Source organism: Carlito syrichta, unplaced genomic scaffold (assembly GCF_000164805.1).
Source record: "Carlito syrichta isolate Samal-C Ts95f unplaced genomic scaffold, Tarsius_syrichta-2.0.1 Scaffold303008, whole genome shotgun sequence".
Lineage (NCBI taxonomy): Eukaryota > Metazoa > Chordata > Mammalia > Primates > Tarsiidae > Carlito > Carlito syrichta.
The window spans coordinates 454,053-478,281 of NW_007247104.1; the positions used below are offsets into that span (position 1 = coordinate 454,053).

At 36.6% G+C, this 24,229-nt stretch overlaps 1 protein-coding gene across 4 annotated transcripts in view; it reads left to right on the plus strand.

The window, feature by feature from the left end:
* HERPUD2 (HERPUD family member 2) overlaps positions 1 to 23,754 on the plus strand; it is a 93,180-nt gene extending 69,426 nt beyond the window's left edge. For 3 of the 4 annotated variants that reach the window (XM_021712004.1, XM_008057414.2, XM_008057415.2), the window contains 5 exons: positions 366 to 520; positions 19,247 to 19,369; positions 21,275 to 21,598; positions 22,282 to 22,399; positions 22,879 to 23,338. In XM_021712004.1, the coding sequence (XP_021567679.1) occupies positions 366 to 520; positions 19,247 to 19,369; positions 21,275 to 21,598; positions 22,282 to 22,399; positions 22,879 to 23,040 (882 nt within the window). In that variant the 3' untranslated portion in view covers positions 23,041 to 23,338. Of the gene's footprint in view, positions 1 to 365; positions 521 to 19,246; positions 19,370 to 21,274; positions 21,599 to 22,281; positions 22,400 to 22,878 lie in introns of all 4 variants that reach the window. The other variant, XM_021712003.1, reaches the window with a different exon arrangement.
* The last annotated feature ends 475 nt before the right edge of the window (positions 23,755 to 24,229 follow it).

Here is a 24,229-nt window from a genome sequence, read left to right on the forward strand (position 1 = left end):
CTCAGGCAATCCACTCACCTCAGCCTCCCAAAGGCGCGGGATTACAGGCTGAGCAACCGAGCCCGGCTTTATGCATTAATTTAATCTCACAATTCAATGTGCTATTTTTGTTTATTATTGCTCTGCTAGTCATCCTTTTCTAGTTGAAAAATGGAATATTCAGGCAGTTTTGACTTTCTGAGCTCTTTAGTCTTATCAGAATTAAAATCTGCATATTATACTGGACACAAGATTTAAATCAGTAAATTTCTGAAAGTAAGTTATTTGGAGAAGGATTTCATGAGTACATTTTTAGTAATATGTCTATGAATTTTATGATTGTAGTGAACTAAATATTCTTTAAAAAATTACATTTTTGTTTGTAGAGCTCAGATCATTCAGGATCAACAACTCCATCATCCAGTCAAGAAACCTTGTCTTTAGCTGCTGGTTCTTCTTCTGAGGGATTGAGGCAGCGTACCTTTCCACAAGCACAAACTGACCCAGCACAGAGTCATCAGTTTCCATATGTAATGCAAGGGTAAGTGAAATTGTGGTAGCTGTGGATCATAATTGGACCCCCCTAAAAATGAGTTACTTTTGATTTTCACTGTAGCTCTTTTGCAGTAATTGAAGCACATTTGGAATTTATTCATGTACCTTATTTTATATTTTGAGAACTAGAGGGTTAATGAGAGCAGTTAGAATCATGTAGGGCAGTGCTTTCAATCTTTAATGTTTCTACTAATCACCTGGGCATCTTGTTGAGCTGCAGATTCTAATGAAGTAGATATTATTTGTCCTAAAATTCTGCATTTCTAACAGGCTCATCAGGGTGATGCTGATGCTTCTGATGCTTGGACCACATCTGAATAGCAATGATCTATGTATCTAATTTTTTACTCAGTCTCACTATAGATCTATTGAATTTAGTCTTCAGGGTAATGGGGTGAGAGAGTGAAGGTGTACTTGGAAGAGTTTAGGACCAGCAATTTGTGTTTAAAAAGTTCCACAGGTGTTTCTGATTAGCCAGACTTGGTAACGACAGCGATAGAGTAGAGTCACATTGTATTACTAGGATATGTTCATCCTCGTATATTACCCAGAATCTTTGTTGTCTTGAGAGTTCTGTAGAGGAGTTTTCTTTAAAAGCTTGCTATAGCCAGTCTATATTTAGCAATTACAGCAAGTCCCTCGGTTGAGACTAGGGGTTCCCAACCCCCAGGCTATGAATCAGTACAGGCTGCACAGCAGGAGGTGAGTGAGCAAAACTTCATCTGTATGTGTAACCACTGCCCATCACTCACATTACTGCCTGAGTTCTGCCTCCTGTCAGATCAGTGGTGGTATTAGATTCTCATAGGAGTGCAAATGCTATTGTGAACTGCACATGTGAGGGATCTAGGTTGTGCACTCCTTAGGAACATCTAATGCTAGTGCTGTCACCCATCACCCCCAGATGGGACTGTCTAGTTGCATGAAAACAAGCTAAGGACTCTCACTGATTCTGCATTGTAATGAGTTGTATAATTATTTCATTATATATTACAATGTAATAATAATAGAAATAAAGTGCATAATAAATATGTGCCTGAATCATCCCCAAACCAGCTTTTCCCCCATTCGTGGAAAAATTGTCTTCCAAGAAACTGGTCCTTGATGCCAAAAAGTTCGGGGCCGCTGGGTTAGACAATTGTGGAGGAAATGCAACTGATGGCTACAGGTAAAGCACATCTTTCAGACAGCACAGAGAGTAGGATCTTGAAGATTATGGTTTGAACTTGGATTGTGTCTGAAAGCAGAATATTTTACTGGGGTAGTATTATTTGTTATTTTTGGAGTAAAGGTAACTTGAGTAACAAGTGGTGGTAATCTTTCTGTGTTGCATATCAAACCGTGGGACTTCAGTGTGTGGCCCTGATCTAGATCCATAATGGTGGGGCTGGAAATGAGAAAATGGCTAGGATGCCTGAATCGTAATGTAGGTGATGTAACCATAGAGTAGTCACTGACTGCTGTGCTAGACAGGATAGCGTAAACATTCGGGCACTTTTTACTTAGAACTTTTATCTTAATTCAGTTATTAATCTAGAAAGACAAAACTGAATATATAGCAAAATATAAGAAAACTAGCTTGTTTTATATTTCTTGAATTTGAAGTTTTCCTCTCAAAATAAGGATTTAGATGAGGCTGGTTATAGGCTTTTATAAAGTACCTGTGAAACAATTTTTGTTTTCAGAAATGATTACTATAAAAAACTTATTGGTAAAAAACAATGTTCTTAGGATCTACATTATGGAATAGTAACTTAAAATACTTTTAATTTTATGACAGTGATTCATTTCCTTTCTTTTTGGCAGAGTGAGACAGTGAAGTTCCTTTTGATTTATACAGAATGATTTTACTAATTTTATTTGGTGGTAGTGGTAGAAGGTAGGAGCATTAAAAAATCCTTGAAGAATATATAATGATATGCTAATAGTGGTTATCTCTGGATGTTAAGATTTTTAACTCTCATTATTATACTGAATATATTTTGTAAAATACCAATCAAGTCTGTAAGTTGCAGATCTTAAGAAAAAGACCGTAGACATTTTGGTAAAAGATTAACAATTTTTCTAAACTAGTTGTTGAGGAAATTAATAAACGTAAAAGACAAAGGCATTCAACTCTTAGAAGTATATTAAACAAATAGAAAAATCTGAGGATTTATTTTGCCAAAAGTGAGTGTTAAAGTGATGAGCAATGAAACCTTTAAAAGATATTTGAGCTTCACTTAGGAATTCAACTACTAAATGAGTAACATTTTGTTTTAAACTTTTTGATTTAAACGTTTTGTTTAAATCAAAAAATTGTTTCACAGGTACTTTATAAAAGCCTATAACCAGCCTCCTCTAAGCCCTTATTTTGAGAGGAAAACTTCAAATTCAAGAAATATAAGACCAGTTAGTTATCTTATACTTTGCTATATATGCAGCTTTGTCTTTCTAGATGAACAACCGAATTAAGTTAAAGGGCAGTATGGCTTAGTGGTTGCACAGAGTCTGGGGCCAGCCTGTATGGATTTGAATCCTGGCTCTATTCACAGACTAGCTTGGTCAAGTCTCTTCCCTACTGTGCTTCAGTTTTTTCATTATCTGGGAGATAATAGAACTTATCTTACATGACTTCTATGTGGATTAAAAGAGTTAATGTATATAAAGTGGTTAAAATAGTAACTGGCACATACTGGTGTATTAACAATTATAAATTCGTTTGTCCTTATAAGTGAATGTTGCATATTCATTCAGCAACCAAATTTATAGGCATCTGTGTATCTGGTACACTGAAATAGTTGAACGAATGAATACTAGTGTTAGGTGCTGAAAAATGATTCTTTATATTTGGAGAGAGTACTTTGTGATTTACAAAGTGATTAATGTGAAAGTTCAATAAATAGGTTATTCAGTTCAACAATGAACATACTTTCAACAATGAGCATACTTTCCATTGACGGCATAGTTGTAATTTTTTTTTTTACTAATGAATGCTTTGTATCTGTTTTTAAGTAATTTTATTTAATGTCTAGCCTTAAATGTACAAGAGCGGTAATTTACTGACCCTGAAAACTTCATTATCAGACTAAAGCTCGGCTTCTCTTGTCAAACTTCAGTACAGTTTATCTTTAACTAGTCTGCATGTGTTTTCCACCATGTAGGCTAGTGTTTTATATCTTTTGTGACCTTGTTAAAATTGAAAATTGTTAACGTCTGGTCCCTACTCCCTGAGGTTTTCAATCACTAGTTTTGGAATGGTGTTCAGAAATTTGCCAACCTAACAATAACCTAGGAACCTCTCTTTGAGAAGTCCTAATTTGCCTACCTAACTCTTGAGCAAACATGAGAGGGACAAAGCAAGACATCCTCATGTTGGCCATCCATTTACAGAATCACATTTATAAGTCCTTACTGTTTTTGACCTGGTCTATTGTGCTATTTATTTACTTTAACAATTGCTGACTGATTTATAAAGTACCCAGTTGTGTACATTTCGTTTTTCCCTCTGAAATATTAACAGCTTTGTTTTAAAATATAACTGAAAAATGACTTATTGTACCTTTCTATATTGTCTAATTTTAAAATTTCTTTCGTACATATTTATTTACGTGGTATATCTGATACTTTGCTACACGCACAGAATGTGTAATGGCCAAGTCATTGTATTTAGGGTGTCCATTACCTCGAGTATCACTTCCGTGAATTGGGAACATTTCGTTCAAGTCTGCTTTTCTAGCTATTGTGAACTATTCAGTGTATCGTTGCTGGCTATAGTTACCCTATTATGCTGTTGGCACATTAGAACTTATTCCTTCTATCTAATTGTATGTTTGTACAATTAAACAATTGTATGTTTGTATAAATGAACCTCTAGCTTCATTTCCCCCTGCCAAAACCCCACCTCAGTATTCTTCTTTACTACTGCTGTCTATATCATTCTACTTTCTACCTCCATGGGGTGAACTTCTTTTAGCTCCCATATATGATTGTGATCACATGATATTTGTCTTTCTGGCCTGGCATATTTCAATTAACATAATGACCTACAATTCCATCCATGTTTCTCCAAATGACAGGATTTCATTCTTTTTTATGGTTGAATAGATTTTCATTGAACATACATAGTGTATTTTCTTTATCCATTCATCCATTGATGGACACTTAGGGTGATTCCAAATTTTGATATTGTGAATAGTGTTGTATGTAAACATGGGGGTACAGGTGTCTTTTTGATATGCTATTTTTTTTCTTTTGGATGAATACCCAGTAGTGGGATTACTGGATTATATTGCAGTTTTATGTTTAGTTTTTTGAGGAATCTCCATTCTGTTTTCTGTAGTGGCTGTACTGATTTATATTACCACCAGCAGTGTCTAAGAATTCTCGTTTCTCTACATCCTTGCCAGCATCTGTTATTTTTTTGTCTTTTTGATAATAGCCAAAAGACATGTCATTGTGGTTTTGATTTGCATTTCTCTGATGATTAGTGATGTTAAGCATTTTTTCAGATACCTGTTGGCCATTTTTGTGTCTTTTTTTGAGAGATACAAGGGGGGGCCCAAAAAAACCTGGATTATGTTTTGAAGGGGCGGGTCCTTTGAAGTACACTTGGAATTTGTTCCTTTGGTTCAAATGGTCAACCAAAGTTTTTATTTGGAAGTTTAGAGAAGGTTACACCGTGATTTGTGAAAGAAATATCCCGAGTTGTGGCAAACAGCTGACTGGTTCTTCCACCATGACAATGCACCTGCTCAGACCGTGCTCAGTGTTCAGCAATTTTTGACCAAAAATGGCATGACCCCTGTGCCCCACTCTCCCTATTCACCTGATCTTGCCTCCGAGTGACTTTTTTTTGTCTCCTTGGATGAAAAAAATCCTCAAAGGGAAACATTTTGCCAATGTGGGAGAGGTGAAACAAAAAATGGCAGAAGCACTAAAAGACATTAAAACTGATGAGTTCAGAAACTGTTTTGAGCAGTGGAAAAAGCATCTTGATTGGTGTATTGCATCAAACGAAGAGTACTTTGACGGAAGTTTACACACTTTTTATAAATAAATTCTGTGGGTTTTTTTAGTCCCCCCCTTGTATCTGTTCATGTTCTTTGTCCACTTTTTATTGGGATTTTTTTTAACTATAGAGTTGTTTGAGTTCCTTATATATTCTGGATATTAGTCCCTTGTTGGATGAATAGTTTGCAAATGTTTTCTCCCATTCACTGGGTTGTCTCTTCACTCTCTTGATTGTTTTATTTGTACAGAAGCTTTTTAGTTTACTATAGTCCCATTTGTCTATTTTTTTGTTGTTGTTGCCTGTACTTTTGATGTCTTAGCCTTAAAATCTTTGCTTAGTCTTATGTCCTGAAGTGTTTCTCCTGTGTTTTCTTCTAGTAGTTTTATGGTTTCAGTTATTAAGTCTTTGACCCATCTTGAATTAGTTTTTGTTTATGGTGTGAGATTGGGGTCTAGTTTCATTTTTCTGCATATGGATATCCAGTTTTGCTAGCACCATTTATTGAAGAAGGTGTCCTTTCCCCCTTTTCCCAATGTATATTCTTGGCGCCCTTTTAAAAAATCAATTGACTAAATTTTTTTTCTCCTTGGATAAATGCCTAGTAGTGGGATTGTTGGATCATATAATAGTTTTTTTTTTTTTGAGTCAGAGTCTCACTCTATTGCCCAGGCTGGAGTGTAGTGGCACACTCACAGCCACCTGCTGGGCTCAGGTGATCCTTCCTCCTCAGCCTTGCAAGTAACTGGAACTTGATCCTTCCTCCTCAGGCTTCCAAGTAACTGGAACTACAGATGCGCACCACCATGCCTGGCTAATTTTTTGATTTATTGTAGAGACAAGGTCTTGCCAAGTTTCCCAGGCTGATCTCAAACCCCTGGGCTCAGGCAGTCCTCTTGCCTCGGCCTCCTAAAGTGCTGGGATTTCAGGCTTGAGGCATTGTGTCTAGCCCTAATATAATAGTTTTATGGGAAATCTCCACACTGTTTTCCATAGTGGCTGTACTAATTTATATAACCATTTACATATTTCTGGCTTCTGTATTCTATTCCATTGGTCTGTGTATCTGTTTTTATACCAATATCATAATGTTTTGGTTACTATAGCCTTGTGATGTGTGTGTGTGTGTGTGTGTGTGTGTGTGTGTGTGTTAGAGAGAGAGAGAGAGAGAGAGAGAGAGAGAGAGAGAGATATGGAATCTTACTCTGTTGCCTAGGCTGGGATGCAATGACATGATCATGACGGCTCACCGCAACCTTGACCTCCTGGGCTCAGGTGATACTTTCACCTCTGGGCTCAGGTGATACTTTCACCTCAGCCTCCAGAGTAGCTACTCCTACAGGTGTGTGCCACCATGCCTGGCTAATTAAAAAAAAAATTTTAATTTTATTTTAAAGATGTGGGGTACAATTCAAGGTAAGGTATACAAATGTTCAATATGCAAGTACCCTTGTTGATGAGGTATGCCCCCCCCCGCAGATTCTCACAGCTGCCACTTCTTTCCCCTCGGCAGTTTCCCATTACTGCCAAGTCTTTTCTTATAGTATTACAGTAATTGTTTAAGGTCTGCTTATGAGTGAGAACATGTAATACTCAGTTCTTTGTCTTTGTGATAGATTACTCAGTATTATAGACTCTGAGTCCATCCAAGTTGCTGTGAAGTTCATAATTTTGTCCTTCTTTATGGCTGCATAATATTCCATCCTGTATATGTACCACTTTTTTTTATTCATTCCTCTTTCTTTGGGCAGCATGGCTGGTTCCATGTTTTTGCTATTGCGTAAATTGCTGAAGTAAACATACATATGCAGGTATTTTTTTCATAGAGTGATTTGAGTTCCTTCGGGTATACTCCCAGTAGGAGGATTGTGGGGTCATATGGAATGTCAATTTTTAGATCTTTTAGGAGTCGCCAAACTGTTTTCCACAGAAGTGTATTAGTTTATACTGCCACCTACAGCATGGAAGTGTTCCTTTTCTGCCACATCCTCTCCAGCATGTTTTTTTGTTTTGTTTTGTTTTGTTTTGTTTTTTTGAGTTATTGATGATGCTGGCTAACTTTTTGATTTTTTTGTAGAGATGAGGTCTTCCTATGTTGTCCAGGTTGGTCTCAAACTCCTGGGCTCAAGTGATCCTTCCACTTTGGCCTCCCAAAGAGTTGGGATTACAGGTGTGAGCCACTGTACTTGGCTCTTGCAATATGTTTTGAAGTCAGATAGTGTGATGTCTCCAGCTTTGTTCTTTTGTTCAGGATTGCTTTTACTATTTGGATGTTTTTTTGTTTCATATGAATTTTGGGATTGTTTTTAATAATTCTGTGAAAAACGACACTGGAATTTTGATAGAGATTGCATTGACTCTGTAAGATTACTTTGGGTAGTATGGTCATGTTAACGATATCAGTTCTTCCTATCCTAAGTATAGAATGTCTTTCCATTTGTTTGTCTTTTTCAATTTCTTTCATCAGTATTTTGTAGTTGTTCTTATAGAGGTTTTTGGCTGCCTCAGTTAAATTTATTGTTAGGTTTTTTTTTTTATAGCTGTTGTAAATGGATTGCCTTCTTGATTTCTGTCTTAGCTAGTTTGTTATTGGTGTATAGAAATGCTACTGATTTTTGTATTTTGATTTCACATCTGGTGACTCTATATAATTTATAAGAGCTAAGAGTCTTTTTTAATGGAATCTTTAGTTTTTTTCTAGATATAAGACCATGTCATCTGTAGGAAGGGAGAATTTGACTTCCTTTTTTCCAATTTGGATGCCTTTTATTTCTTTCTCTTGCCTGATTGCTCTGGCTAGGACTTTCAATACTGTGTTGAGTGGGAATGGTGATAGTGGGCATCGTTGTCTTGTTCTAGTTCTTAAGAGGAAAGGCTTTCAGTTTTTTATTCAGTTGGATGCTAGCTATGGGTTTGTCATATATAGCTTTTATTATGTTGAGGTATGTTCCTTCTGTACCTAGTTTACTGAGAGTTTTTTTTAGGAAGGTGTGTTGAATTTTATCACATGCTTTTTCTGCATCTGTTGAGATGATCAATAGATGGTTTTTATCTTTCATTCTGTTTGTGTGATGATGTATCACATGTATTCATTTGCACATGTTGAACCATCCTTGTATCCCTGGGATAATCTTTTTGATGTGTTGTTGGATTAGATTTGCTGGTATTTTGTTGAGAATTTTTGTGTCCTTATTCATTAGGGATATGGGCTTGTAGTTTTTTGTTTTGTTTTTGTTTTTGTGGTTGTTGTAGTTGTGTTCTCATCTGATTTTGGTATGTGATCAGGCTTAGGGTTCTGATCAGGAATTGGTTGCCTCCAATTTCCATAAGGATGTCTCCTGCGTAAAAATAGTATTTCTTTGTTAATCTTCTGTCTAGATGATCCGTATAATTTTGAAGTGGGGTGTTGAAGTTCCCAGCTATTATTTTATTGGATTCTATCTCTTTTAGATCTAATAATAATAGCTTTATGTATCTGAATGATCTGTTGTTGGGTGCATATGTGTTTATAATTGTTAAATCCTTTTGTAAAACTGATCCCTTTGTCATACATGATTTTGTCTCTTTTTACTGTTTTTGACTTAAAGTCTGTTTTATCTGATGTAAGTATAGCTATTCTTGTTTGTGTTTCGTTTTGTTTGCATGGAATATCTGTTTTTATTCCTTACTTTTTAGTCTGTTGTCTTTACAGGTGAAATGAATTTCTTATAGGCAGCATATGGTTGGGTTGTTTAAATAAAATGCATTCAGGCAGTCTGTATCTGTCAAGTGGAAAGTTTAAATCAGTTACATTCAAGGTTACTATTGGTATAGAGGGCTTATTCTTTTCATTTTATTAATTGATTGCTCATTGTTTTATATATCTTTTGCTTCTTTCTCTCTTATTATCATTGTGGTTGGTGGTTTTCTGTAGCGGTAACATTTAAGTTCTTTGTCTTTTTTGTGTGTGTTTGCTCTACCTGTAGGTTTTATACTTTCATGTGTTTTCTTTATGGTAGAAATTGTTCTTTTGCTTCCAGGAGACTTATGAATTATTTCAAAAGACCTGTATTCAAGTTCTGAAATTCTTTCTTCTGCTTGATTTATTCTGTCATTGAAGCTTTCAAATGTATTTTATATTTTATTCAATGAATTATTCAGTTCTAGAATTTCTGTTTAGGTTTTTTTTTTTGTCATATCTGTATCTTTGGTAAATGTCTCATTCATATCCTGTGTTTTCCTAATTTTTTTGGTATTGTTTATCTGAATTCTTTTGTATCTCACTAAGCTTATTTAATAACATTATTTTGAGTTCTTTTTTGAGATTTCTCATATGTATTTCTTCTTTCATTGGAATCTGTTACTGGAGAATTATTGTGTTCCTTTGGAGGAGTCATATTTCCTTGCTTTTTCATGTTTCTGTGTCCTTACATTGATATTTGCTCATATGATATAATAGTCCCTTCCTTCAGTTCTTTTTTTTGAATTTGCTTTTATAGGGGAGGACTTTTTTCTAAAAATATATCTATGGTATTGTTTGGTTAGGGCACTTTGGCTTTGATTCTGTGTGCATGCAGTAGTGTAGTCTCTTTATGATTTTTGTTGAAAATAGCATCAGTGGTGTTTGTGATTTCCTCAGTGGTTTAGAGTGTGATTGTCAGTAGAGGCTTTGGTGAAGTTCTGCTGGGAATGGGCATGTCAGGTGGGCCAGTCCTTGGGCTCCAGTGGTGGCAGTGGTGGACTGAGCATATCTGTCTGTCTTGGAGCATGTGCATTGGCACTCGTGTTAGCAGGTCCAGGTGAGCCTATTTATGGGGTCCTCTGGGTGGCTTGTTCAGATGCCATTAGTAATAGCAGTGGGTTGGGCACATTGGTATGTTCTTGGCCCCTAGGCAGTGGGTGTGGCATGTACAATGGCAGTAGCAGTGGTGAGACAAACCTCTGGTTCCCAAGTGGTGTGTTGGTGTTGGTGATGTCTGCAGCAGGTTGGGTGGCCAGTCCCCAAGCCTGAGAGTGACATATGCATGTGGGTGCCAGCTGTGGTGGCAGTGGCAAATTGGGTGAACCCATTCTCAGGTTCCTGGGAGGAGTGCTCAGTTGCTAATGGTTGTGGAGTGACAGGGCAATCCTCAGGTCCCTGGACAGCCTGCTTGGGCCCTGGAGGTGGTTGGAACTGGGCCAGGCTATCCTAACCTCAGGTTCCCCCCAGTAGTTCATGTGATTGCTGGCTGTGGTAGGGGAGGATGGGGTGTTCCCAAGCAGAATGCTTGGGTGAGGGCAGCAGGGTTGTGCAGCCCCGCTACTGGGAGAGTCAGGTTGCTTTCAGTGGCAGCAGCCATAATCAGGTGACTGAGGAGTGTGCACTTCGACTTTAGGTGGCAGCTGCAAGGAGGGTAGCCTGCCCTCAGGGCACATGTACATGTGCAGCAGCCCTGTAGTAGCTGCTAGTAGCTCACATTTTGGCCCTGGGTGCATCAGTTAGTAGCACCACCAGGCTGTGGGTGGGGAATGTCAGTGGGGTTCCAGCGATGTGGAGATGCAAGGGCTGTTGGGCCCTAGGGCAGGATGCAGTCTGGTGGGGGATGCCGCAGCTTCTTGGGATTCTGGGAGTGTTTGGGGCCCAGTTTGAGCTCCTTCTCTGGAACAATGCCTTCTTGCAGTGTCTAGGCAGCTCTCTGTGTTAGTCTCAGAGCCCGTGTGAGTCTAGGGCTTCTTCTGTGGTTAGGATTGTAGGAGTTCACAGTGGGAATGTGGCCTGCTGGGGTTCACTCACTTAATCTTTCCCCGTATTGGGGAGCTTCTCCAGGCTCCCAGCCATCATGCTTCCCATGCCTTCCTTGCCTTAGATGTTTCTTGTCACTTCTCTGTTGAATTCCAACTTTCTCTCTAAGGTGTTCTGTTGGAAATGTGATTATCCACTCTTCTCTTTTGTTCTTTTTGTAGGGGAGGCTAAGACCAGGTGTCTCACCAGCTATCTTGAAACCCCTCTCAGACCTCTATTGTCTGATTTTTTTTAAAAAGTAAAATTGTTTGTAGCCTACCACTCAGAAGTAAAAGTTACTAACATTTTTATAAATATCCTTCTAAACGCCTTTCTATGTATACTTTAAAAATAGAAATATTGTACTGTTTATTCTATTTTGTAAACTGTTTTTAAAAACATCATACAACTTGGACATATTTCCAAATCAAATGGAAGTCCACAGCATTTAAAGTTTGTATGATTTTTCATTATGTGGATTTATTCATTTGTTCACACTTCCGCTGATGGAGAATGTATTAATTGGTTTTGTTGCATGATAACCTCAAAATCTCAGTGGCTTACAATAATGCATTTTATTTTTCTTGCTCACAGATCTGTTAGTCACTGGGCCAACTCTGCTTCAGGCTATAGGTTGAGTTCAGGTCTGTTTCTATTTTCTCATTCTCAGTGGATCAATAATTCCCCAGCGTATGTTCTTCTCATGGTAAATGGCAGGAATGCAAGAGGGCAGGCTAGCTACTGATCTCATTTGAAGCCTTGTACATGTCATATCTACTAATACTGCATTGACCAAAGCAAATCATGTATGTAGCCATTCTTACTGGCTCAACATCATTGGGTGCATAAATATTGCAGAGTTACAACCAGTGTTGTGCTGGTAAATGCTTAAAAGTGGCTTTTCCAGGGGAAAAATAAACCCTGAATTAGTGGTATTTGCTGATTTCCGTGGTATAAATACTCCCATCATGGCTCAACTATCTGCTTTCATGGGCCAGTTGAGCCAACACGAACCAGCTTTGCCACTGTGTGGTAGAGAGTGTGCATATATAATCCTGTTATAGAAGAGAGAAGAATTGGGGCAATCTTCTGCCATAAATGTTTGACTTAATTTCCCCCCATTAAACATCACTACAGTCAACATTCTTAAATGTGCTTATGTAGTCCATTTATTTTAGGATAAATGGTGAGAAAAGGAGTTCCTAAGTCAAAGTGTTAATTTTTTTTTACAGTGTTCTTAAGACTTTTTAGGCCCTTAAAGACTATTGCAAAATTGCAGCAGAGAGTACCAGTTTACATTCTTTTTTTTTTTTTTTTTTGAATTGGAGTCTCACTCTGTTGCCCGAACTGGAGTGCAGTGGCTGCTCCCGGCCACCACAGCCTCGACCTGCTGGGCTCCAGGTGATCCTTCTGCCTCAGCCTTCTGAGTAGCTGGAACTAGTTTACTTTCTTAACAGTTATTGAAGAGCCTGATTCCCCATACTTGCACAGATATGTACTTACCATTGTGATAAATTGGAATATTCTTTTTTTTTTTTTTTTGAATTGGAGTCTTTTAATTTGAAATGTGGTAAAGAAGCATTATTTTTGTTTGTGAGTTGCTTATTTGTTGGTGCGTTGGTATCTTAAAAAGTTCATAACAGTTTTTTAAAAATCTGGAAAGATATTAGCAGTTAATACTTACTGAGCATTATCACAAGCTAGGTATTGTATTAAGCACTTAATACATGCCTTACTTCAGTAAATTTCATACCAACTGTCTGATCTAGCTACTCCCCTCCATATTATACATGAGGAATATGAGACTTAAAGGTTATGTAGCTGGGATAAGTTCACAGAAGGGATCAGTAGAACTAGAATTCAAATCTATATTTAACTTGAAAGCCTTTTGTTTATCGTTTGTTTCAATATTTTCTTCCTAGGTTATCGTTTATATTTTGACTTTATTTATAATGGTGGATTCCCTCCCTCAATTACTTATTCAAAACTTTTCTCTAGTCAATTATACTGGTCAGAGTTTAGGTATTGCTCACAGTGAGCAAATCTGTTCATATGAAGACCCTGTGACTTTATTCAGTAAATGTTTACTTTAGAATCTGCTGTGTGCTAGCAACTCAAGAGAAGAAAATGAATTCTGTTCTTGCCTTCACTGGAAGTAGGTTACATAAGCAAATAAATTGCCATCTGCTGATGGACTGTCATGGTCTTGAAAAAAGTGCTGAGGGAACCTGGAGGCAGGAGGGACTGTCTCTGCTGGAGGAGTGAGGAGGGCTTCAGAAGTGGTAACATTTGTGCTGTCTTTAGGGAGGATTCAGCAGAGAGAACAAAGCAAGGAACAAAGAAAAGGCAGATTTTGGGAACAAAGTAGGGATTCCATGAGGCTGCTGCTTGACTCCTTGTATGGAGTGGTGGGGGAAGTAAGGATAATTTAACAAGTTTTCTGTGAAATAATTTGTTCCTGATAAAGTTTCCAGTTCCCTTCATTTCCTCTCCTCTGTAATTTTAACTTTTTAAAAACATACTATGGATGTCTTTTGGGCTAACTTTTAAGTATATAATTGTAGTAAGAATCTTTCTAGTTCTCAGTTTTTGTCACAATCTCTATTGTACTCCACCAGTTCCATGTGTTTCAGTGAATTTACCTCATTCTCTTTTTCTTTGTTTAGTTTTTACCCCATAGTACAAAATGGTGTAGGCTGTTCAAAAAGAAAAAGAAAAAAACTGTCAGAACTTTTGCCACCAGCTGTGATTTCCTCCCACTTGTTTATGTCAGTTGAATTTCCTAGGGCCAGAGGGAGGAGGAACCAGGTTATCCTCCTACTCTGTTTCTCTTGCATAAAGAATATAACATTTTCTGTGGTGACAGACATACTACACGTTCTGAATGCTTAATTTCTTCCGTGTTTCTGCTATTTTGCTCTTTGCCAAAAACAAAAAACAATAAAGAATTATTTGGAGTTACAGTGCATATTAAAGAGCTCAGGAAAAGAAAAAAAAAAAAAAAAAAAGGAGAGAAAAGGGAAAATGACCACATTCAGTTATCTAAAGGCAACCATTTAACATTTTAGTATTTTCTCCCAGTACCCTTTCTTTCTTTTATTTATTTAATTTTTTAGAGATAGGTTCTCACTCTGTTGCTCAGGCTGGGGTGCAGTGGCAGTAGAACTCCTGGGGCTCAAATGATTCTCCCACCTCAGCTTCTCAAGTAGGTGGGACTGCAGAGGCGTGCCACCATGCTCAGCTAATTTTTTTTCAGTCACAAAAGGAATTCATGTTTATTTTAGAATATGTGGAAAATATAAATGTAAAAAATAATATTTAAGAAATGTATCCCAAAATCCTTTTCCTAAGGACAATTACTGTCCTTAAGGTATTTTCTATCATTTTTTTCTTTTTAAAAATCAAACTTATACTCACACAGTAAAAAGTTTTCAGTTTCTCCAAATTCCCTTTCTCAGAAACAACTAACTCCACCTCTTTTTTTAGCTTTTTCTTTTGGTATTTACCTCATCTTCAAATAACACTATGGAAGACGAGAAGTTAGCTCTTCTCCTTTGCCATGTATATGTACATTCTTTATCTCCAATCTTCTCAATATAGTTATAATTGATTTTAGTTGATTAATATTGAGTGTTTATATAGACACCTTTAAAAAAAACAAGCTGAAATTCTGGAAATGAAAGAAGCATTTAAGGGGAAGTACAAGATGCAATGGAAAGGTTTAACAGTAGACTAGATTAAGCAGAAGAAAGGATCTCAGAACTTGAAGACAAGTCTTTTCAATTAACCCAGTCAGACAACAATGAAGAAAAAAATAATCAAGAGAACGGAACAAAGTCCAAGAAGTGTGGGATAATGTAATATGGCCAAATCTAAAATCATAGGTGTTCCTGAGGAAGAAGAGAAAACAACAGGTTTGAAAGCCTATTTGAGGGAATAATGGAAGAAAACTTCCTTGACCTTGCCAGAGATCTAAACACCCAGATACAAGAAGCCCAGGGAACCCCTAGAAGATTTATTGCAAAAAGGTCATCCCCAAGGCATATAATCATCTGACTATGCAAAGCTAATGTAAAGGATAGAATTTTAAGAGAAGTGAGACAAAACCATCAAATACCTTGCAAAGGTAAACCTATCAGACTAAGAGCAGACTTTCAGAAGAAACCCTAAAGCCAGAAGTGAGTGGGGTCCCATCTTCAATCTCCTCAAACAGAGTAACAGTCAGCTAAGAATTTTGTATCCCACAAAACTTAGTTTTATAAATGAAGGAGAAATGAAGTCCTTTGCAGACAAACACTGAGGGAATGTGTCACCACTGGACTGGCTCTAGTAGGAATATTCAAAGGAGTCCTAAATACTGAAACAAAAGGTCAAAATACACCAGTAAAAAAACGCTGAAAATCATAAAGGTCATAAAGGTGAGAGATATGAAGTTTTTTTCCATATTTCATAAGCTAATTTCCATATTTCATAAGCTAATTTTCAGAAGCAGAATTCCTTGGACAATTGGGCACAATAGAACATTTTTAAAGGTCCTAAATTTTATAATTGTTTTTTGGAGGCTTATTCTAATTTATACTGCCGCTAGCAGTGAGAGTTGGGTTTTACTCTTGCCAATAATGGATATTTGAATTTAATCTTTTCTAACTTGGCAAACAAACAAGCTATATCTGCTTTAATTTGTGTTTAGTGATTACTTCTGTTTCTATGCACTCTTTATATAGAAAAAATATTAACTACTATATATTGCAGACATTTTTATCTAAACTCTGTCTCTTTAAATTTTGTCATCAAATATGTTCATTGCTTTTTGGACGTTTTCTTCTGTCATTTATAAGCTAGGAAAGTACTTTCTCCAAAGGTTTGGTAAATAATTCTATTTCTTTTAGGTTATTTGTGGTTTAATTCTTAATACTTTTAGTTCTCTTATTTGAATATAAAGCATGAGGTGAATTTCTTTTCTTTTCTTTCTTTCTTTCTTTTTTTTTTTTTTTGAGTCAGAGTCTCACTCTGTCGTCCAGGTTGGAGTGTAGTGGCACAATCATGACTCACTTGGCCTTGACCTCCTGGACTCAGGTGATCCTTCTGCCTCAGCCACTTGTAGCTAGGGCTACAGGTGTGTACCATCACACCTGGCTACTTTTATTTTTGTGGAGATGAGGTCTTGCTATGTTACCAGGCTGGTCTCACACTCCTGGACTCAGGTGGTCTTTCCTCCTTGGCCTCCCAATAAGTGGATTTAAGGGCGTGAGCCACTGTGCCTTGCCAGAATGAGGTGAAGTTTTTAAATACCCTTCCCCTACCACCAGTTTGGTAATCGTTTTTCCTAGCACCAAATAACAATTCTCTATGTTGTTTAATGATGATTCTCTAAAGTATATTTAAATTCTTACATAATGTATTTCATTGATCTGTACATATATATTTTAAAGGATAACTTTATAACTTAGTATCAAATAAATTTTTTATTTCTTGTTTTCTGGAGAGTACCAGATGTATATCATCTAGTCTGAAGAGTAATAATCATGACTGAATAATATTAACTTGCGCCTAGAATGTATTTTAGCAGTCATATAGTCCAGTAGTTTTTTGAACTTATTGGAGAGTAAAGGAAGAAGCATATTAGAATCTTTTAGGGGAGTTTATTAATTTTGGCAATGTCTCAACAATCACCTTAAGGTCTGGACTGCATACAGTAGGATGAGGTAGGCAGCTATAGCAATTTTTTAAAGTAATTGTTAGTAGCCTTTTTTTCCTTAACCTTTTAAAAACAGTGACAAAGTCCAGTCTTCTCATTATATAGTTGAAGTAACAGACTTGTTTGAAGTTTTATTTATTTATTTATTTATGAATCGGAGTCTTACTTTTTCACCTAGGCTGGAGGACAGTGGCACACTCACAGGCACCACAACCTTGACCTGCTGGGCTCAAGCGATCCTTCCACCTCAGCCTTCCAAGTAGTGGAACCACAGGCGTGCACCACCATACCCTGCTAATTTTTTGATTTATTGTAGAGACAATGTCTTGCCAAGTTGACCAGGCTGGTCTTGAACCCTTGGGCAATCTTCTCGCCTCTGTCTCCCAAAGTGGCAGGAGACAGATGTGAGCTACCACACCCAGCCTATTACAGATGTGAGCTACCACACCTAGCCTATATTTCTTATTAATGGTAGAGATAGGTGGAACTTTACTTTCAGGGGGATGGGTTTTTTCCTAATAGGCCAATAGTAATAAAATTTAGAATATACATCTAAATATTGTTTTCAGATTTGTTTAGAGATGTATAAGCTCCCTAGTGTAAATGCTAAGTTCTTGATACAAATGTTTATCATAATCCACAGCCAGAGTGGTATGGCTTTCTCTCCAGAGTTGATCACTGATTGATATCTTTTTAAAGAAATAGCTGGGTTAAGGTTTCTCCCCCTTCTTATACAGGACTTTGATCAGTTGCTGGGAGGAACTCTAATGGAAGTTTCTCTGCTTTTCCTTCCTAATTGAGGTATAAGGGAAACTTGCGAAGTAGGGGCAGCTGTATTCAGGAGGTTGAAGAGTCTTCTGAGGATAGGAGACACTATATGACCCCTACTACTCCCCCAAGGATAAGGAAAGTTCGGGTAATGTGTAGGGGGGAGGTGATGCCTTACTTAGCACCATGTTTCCTCAAGTACTGTCTGTTGATAAGCCTTAATTTTCTTAGCTCCTCTGAGTTAGGATTCTGTAATCAATTATTACCATGTGCATGTGAAAACACTGTTTAGAATATAAAATTATAGTTAATGAATTAGTCTTGTCTTATTTCAGATAGACCAAACTAATATCAGGGAAAGATAAAATTTAAGTAATATGAACAAAAGGAGAGTTAGCAAATGCACAAATAATTTTGCATTTACTTACAGGTTTATCCCTGTTGTTATCTTGATGTATATGAATTTCTACAAATCTCACATTACATGCTTTGTTCATGTTCAGTTAGGGACAAGGGAGAGTAAAAATCCAATTATCTAACAGTTGCTGAATCCAGAGTAACAATCCTGTGAGAAAGCTTCTGTTATTAGCTCCATTTTAGAAATGAGGAAACAGGTATAGAAAATTTAAATGTGGCCTTCCCCAAATTTTACTAAATTAGTAAAATTTTAACCTACTTTAAGAATGTATGCATGGGCATATTCTGTGAATCTTAGGACATTGAGGAATATTTTACAGGTTTTCTTAATGTTCATTTTTTATAACTCAGACTTGCTGTATTTTTTTTTTTTTTAAGTTAAATTCTCACTCTGTCATCCAGGCTAGGGTACTGTGGCATGCTCTTGGTTACTGCAGCCTTGACCAACTGGGCTCAGATGACCCTCTGCCTTAGCATTCATGGTAACTGGAACTAGAGGCATGTGCCACCATGCTTGGCTAATTTTTTGATTTATTGTAGAGATGAAGTCTGGCCAAGTTATCCAGGCTGATTTTGAACCCCTGGGCTCAGGCAATCCTTTCGCTTTGGCTTCCCAAAGTGCTGGGATTACAGACATGAGCCACTGTGCCTGGCCTGTATTTTGAGTGATATTTTATTACTAATGTAAAATATCATTTGGCTAATTCCCCATTCCTCAAAATATTTTGTCATAAAATTTATTTTAGGACTTTGGTTCTTAAGGAGAATGTACTTAAAATGAAAAGTAGTTTTGGCCTTATGTGTTGAAATGAGAAGGTAACAAATGTTCAGGCTTGCCACATTTTGTAGATGACCACCTTTGTTTCCCATTAAAAGCATGTTGAAATGTTAGTTATTGTGTATATATGGGCCCAGGCTCATTTATACAGGACATAATGTCTTATTTGAAGAATGTTGAAAACAAGTATTTTTTTCTTTTTATTAACCATTAAATAACATTCTGTCAATGGCTGACTTTTAATTTTTTAAGGAAAATTTAGAGTGATGCTTTTAACTTCTATAGCATTATAAGACTTCATTTCTTTACTTCTTATTGCAGAAATGTAGACAACCAGTTTCCTGGGCAAGCTGTGCCCCCTGGAATCCCCGTGTATCCTGCTTTTAGCCCACTGCAGATGCTGTGGTGGCAGCAGATGTATGCTCAGCAGTATTACATGCAATAGTAAGTTCATCTGGGGTCATTGTTTTAGTTACTGTGTTATTTGCTTTATTTTCTTTTTATCCGAAGTGAGTTGATTTGAGATTTCATTTGCGGACGTATTTACTGTTATTTAAAATTATTATGAGAAGGAATTCGCAAATATTTCAGCAGACACTTTATTTTAAATTATTTTGCTAAAGGAAAAAGGGTTCACCTCCAGTTCACTGAAGGAAACCTGCTTTTGGATCCTCCCTTTCTCCTCTAATTACATTTAGCAATATTCAGGTACTTTCTTTAATATCCCTTTTGTAATTTCAAGAGGAGAAGATGTAGGAAAGTTTCACTGGAAGGCAGCAAATCTGCATGAAGAGATAGTCAAATGAAAAAAAATAGAAAGAATCATATCAAGGAGGCCATTGCTTGTGTAGGACTCAGGTGTGGCTAATAGTTTCCTGGATGCTCAGTATTTTAGTCAGTCTTGATTCTGGTCGGCATGAAACAGTCTTAGCACTGAGGACAGTTTCTCAGCCTTCACTCTTCTGAACTCATTTTTCTCTATTTAACACTGACTAGCTTTTCTTTACTGTTCTCCTCTCCTTGTTTCTGTGATTCTGTTTTTATGTTCTTTAGCGGCTCATTTTAGTAATATTCCTTGTTCACTTCAACCTTTCTCCACAAAGCTAAGCTGCTTTATGAACTTCATATCCCAATACTGTCTTCCATAAGCCCTTGGCTTCAGGCAGGCTGTCTGTACCTTATATGTTGCCATGGCAATGGTTATCACTTGAGTGACTTTTTTGTGCTCAGTACTCTCCTGGATGCCGTATACCCCTTGTCTCATTTGTAGACCTCACAAGAACTGTTTAAGATTCGTGGACTTACTTGTAGTTTTCTACTAAATCATATAATCTTATGTACATCATTTGAACTTCTAAGCCTCCAATTCTTACCTTTAAAATAAAATAACTTACCTGTGTATCAGAATATCCATGAGGTGGGAAGTAATTTGTAATCTAAAAAGTCCTATACAGATAGATACAGGTATTAGCATACTGGCTTAAATGGGATTTTGAAACCTGGGAAACATCTATTAACTTCTTTAGCTATCTTGATTGTTTAACGTTTTATTGTAGAAAAAAATTGAAAATTATATCAAGGCAGAGAGAATAGAATGATCCCTGTGTACCCTTTACACAACTTCAACATTTATCAATTCATGTCCATTTTATTCTACAAGTTTTCCCCTTCTGCTGAATAATTTAAAGAAAATCCAAGATGTACTATTATTTTACTGGGAAGTTAATCCTGACTTTTAAGCCATCAAATTCTAGGTAAACTTCAGGAGCACAATTTTTCCTAACTTGACAAGGACCACTAGTCCCCAGTTGCAGATCCTCAGAATCAGAATTGGGATGGAGGGGTTGTTATCTTGAGTTGTATTTTAGTATTTCAAAATACTAATATGAATCATTTATCACTGGCAATAGACACACAGTTTAATAGTATACATTTTTAGACAAATTTTTCAAAACATGAGTCTGAGGGAGAGGTGGTGGACTTGGGAACATTCATCCATATAGAGTAGCAAAAGGGAACATTAGTGACAAGGTTTGGACACATTAGCTTATAAGGTAATTTTGTGAAAGAGAGAAAAGAGCAGTTAACATAAGCCTGCTCTTATCCCTTCCATCTCTTCCCTACCATCTTATACTACCAGGCTAAGCTCCTTTCCTGAGCTATGTCTGCCCTTAGTCTTGGCTCCATTTTTTCACCAAATTTGTGATTACCTGAGAAATGTGGTGCAGGAATTGTGATAATCCATATTGGGTTTATGAAAAATACATATGGCTCCACAGGAAGTTTAAAAAATATAGTATGATAAAGTTTTTTTTTCCTTTTTAATATTTATTTTGGCGAATATTTCAGTCAAGCTGCAGTTTCAGCTCAGGCCACATCAAATGCCAGCCCAGCCCAACCTGCTGCTTCACAGCCTCTAAATTTGGCACATGTTCCTGGAGAAGAACCCCCACCAGCTCCAAACCTAGTGGCCCAAGAAAATCGAGCCATCAATGAGAATGTTCAAATGAATGCACAAGGAGGCCCAGTGCTAAATGAAGAAGACTTCAATCGAGACTGGCTGGATTGGATGTACACGTTCTCACGAGCTGCGATTCTCCTTAGCATCGTATACTTCTATTCTTCTTTTAGCCGGTTTATCATGGTAATGGGAGCCATGCTGCTGGTTTATTTGTGAGTGATGTTCATTCACTTTTTGTGGTTTCTGCCACTGTTCAGCCCACAATCTGGCGTAGGGTGGTCTGTCATGAATGTTGAGTGAGGGAATATGAATGCTTGGCTGTAGATATCTGGCCTGTTTTTGATACCAAATGCAAGGGCAGGCTAGCTACGTGGAGTAAGATGTTTATCAGGACTGCGAAGAAGCAGATTTTTTGTTTACTGTGTTTTATAAAAACTGTTCATTCGGTGAGCCATGTTCTACCAATTATTTGGAACTTCAAGAAGTATCTAGTGCACTCCTGCATGAGGAGGTCCTTTGGATGATAATTACCAATAGTAAGTCCTGTAGGTATAGGTGAGATTTTTTTCATAAGTAAACACATCTTCTTTTGCTGCCTTCTTCTCAAGGGGCAAACAAATATCTAGTTGTATTTCATTTTGAAAAATACCAATGAGATTTTATAATTCCTGGTATGTCTTAATATCTAATGTAGAGCCAATTAGAACGACTCATAGTTTTGAACTGGTGTTTGTTTTGCTGTCATTGCTTTGAGAAGGGTAGTTCCCTGGCTTTAAGTGGGAGATTTGGTCTTTTTATTTATTACAGTTCTAATCATTTTACTCCTATAGGACACTAGTGTTACAAATAAAAACAGTAGTGACTTACTTTCTTTTCTCTTTATTGTACTGAACAGACACCAAGCTGGATGGTTTCCTTTTAGGCAAGAAGGAGGTCAGCTACAGGCTCCCAACCATAATGCTGACGTTAACAATGATGGGCAAAATGCAAACAATCTAGAACTTGAAGAAATGGTATGTTATTGAGGCTTTTGTATACTTTAAATATAGAGATTTTCTCACAACTTTATGGGACACCCATGATAAAAAGAATATTGGATGTTCCATAAGTATTTGTGAAATGGCACATGAAGGAAAGCTAACATATAAATTGTGGTGTTTTCATCTGGAAGAACTTAGAATATAATACTGAGTCAGCCAGATATTAGAATTAAATGGGAAGAACTAACTTTTTTCCTCTGAAAATAACCTAGAAAGAAAACTATGCACACAGTGAGGATTTATTCTATTACATTGGTAGTTTCCCCTCTAAGCTTGAACACCGAGGAATTTATCAGTTTTGACCTTAAAGATGTCTAATGATTGCTTATGTCCCACTTCCTTATTACATGCTCGTATTACTTTGTTCTACAGAGAAGAATTTAATTCTCTTCTGTTATGCATTAATATTAGTTCAGATCACTCAGGAGTATGTTTCTTGTTTTGTGTGAAAGGAGCGTCTAATGGATGATGGGCTTGAAGACGAGAGTGGAGAAGATGCAGGTGAAGATGCCAGTGCAGTTCAGAGGCCTGGACTAATGGCTTCAGCTTGGTCTTTCATCACTACCTTCTTTACTTCACTAATACCAGAGGGGCCTCCCCAGGTTGCCAATTAGACATAAAAAACTGTGCCAGCTACAAAGGAGGGTCTGACTTTAGAAAAGTGGTTTAAATAACAGTGCAATTTCAAAAAAATTTATAACTTTCTTTTGATCATCATGTACAGAGTTGTTTTTTTCTTTAGGCTTCTCATGCATATGAATATTTTAAGCACAAATGGACTACTAAACGTGTGATTTTCTTTTTTTTTTTAAGATCCTAACAGAACATAGTGTAACAATATCAGTCTTCCAGTTGTTATTCATTTCAATTTTGTATAGTATACCAAGACAAACCTATTTGTGTATCTTATTTCTTTAAAGAGCTGCTTCACATATAAATGGTAGTATCCCAACCTTGTCATGTGTAATTTGAATAAATATATCTATTTTCTGTGAATTATCCTGAAAGTTTTAAACAGAATGACCTCATAGTTTTTAATAAAGAATATTATTTACTTAAAATGTGCTAGTAGCATCTTGCCCAGCCACAGAGCAATAAACTTCTCAATAATCTTAATTTTGACATTTGAATAAATAATGAAAACTTTCTATTTTAAGGGCATGTATCCCATCAATTGGAATTAGTACCTTAACAACAAAAAAAAGGCAGCTCTTCAATGGAATTAATAGTGATATAAAATGTTTGATACAGGCAGTACTTTTATAAAATAAGATATGCTGGAAATCACTCCCTGTAATTTTTTAAAATAAAAAGTCAACTATGGTAAACAGTCTTATGGGATATTTGTTTAAACTCTTCATTAATGTACTTATCATAAGCAATAATATATATAAATTTCAGTAGTTGTTTGGAAGGGTTGTTGAAGTCTTAAAGGTCATTTATACCTCTTTCCATTTCAGATGAATATCTGTTAGTTCTTGGGTAGTTTGAAACCTCAGTAGTTTATTTAAAAATCCTTGTGAAAGTCAATTTAGTATGTCAGAAGAAAGGAGTACGTTTGTTATGGGATAGCTAACAATCAAATGTGGATGGGAGAACCTTATCTCACATGAAATGCATGTATTATAAAATTATGAGTGTGGTACTGGCACAAAAATATATAATTAGATAATAATATGGTAGAAGATTAAGAAACATCCATGAATTATTCTCTAATTTGTTTACTTATAATGATAAAGGTAACTTTTTAAGGGATAACTCGTTGACCCCTTGAAAAGTAAAATTTCTGTTTATAAACATCAG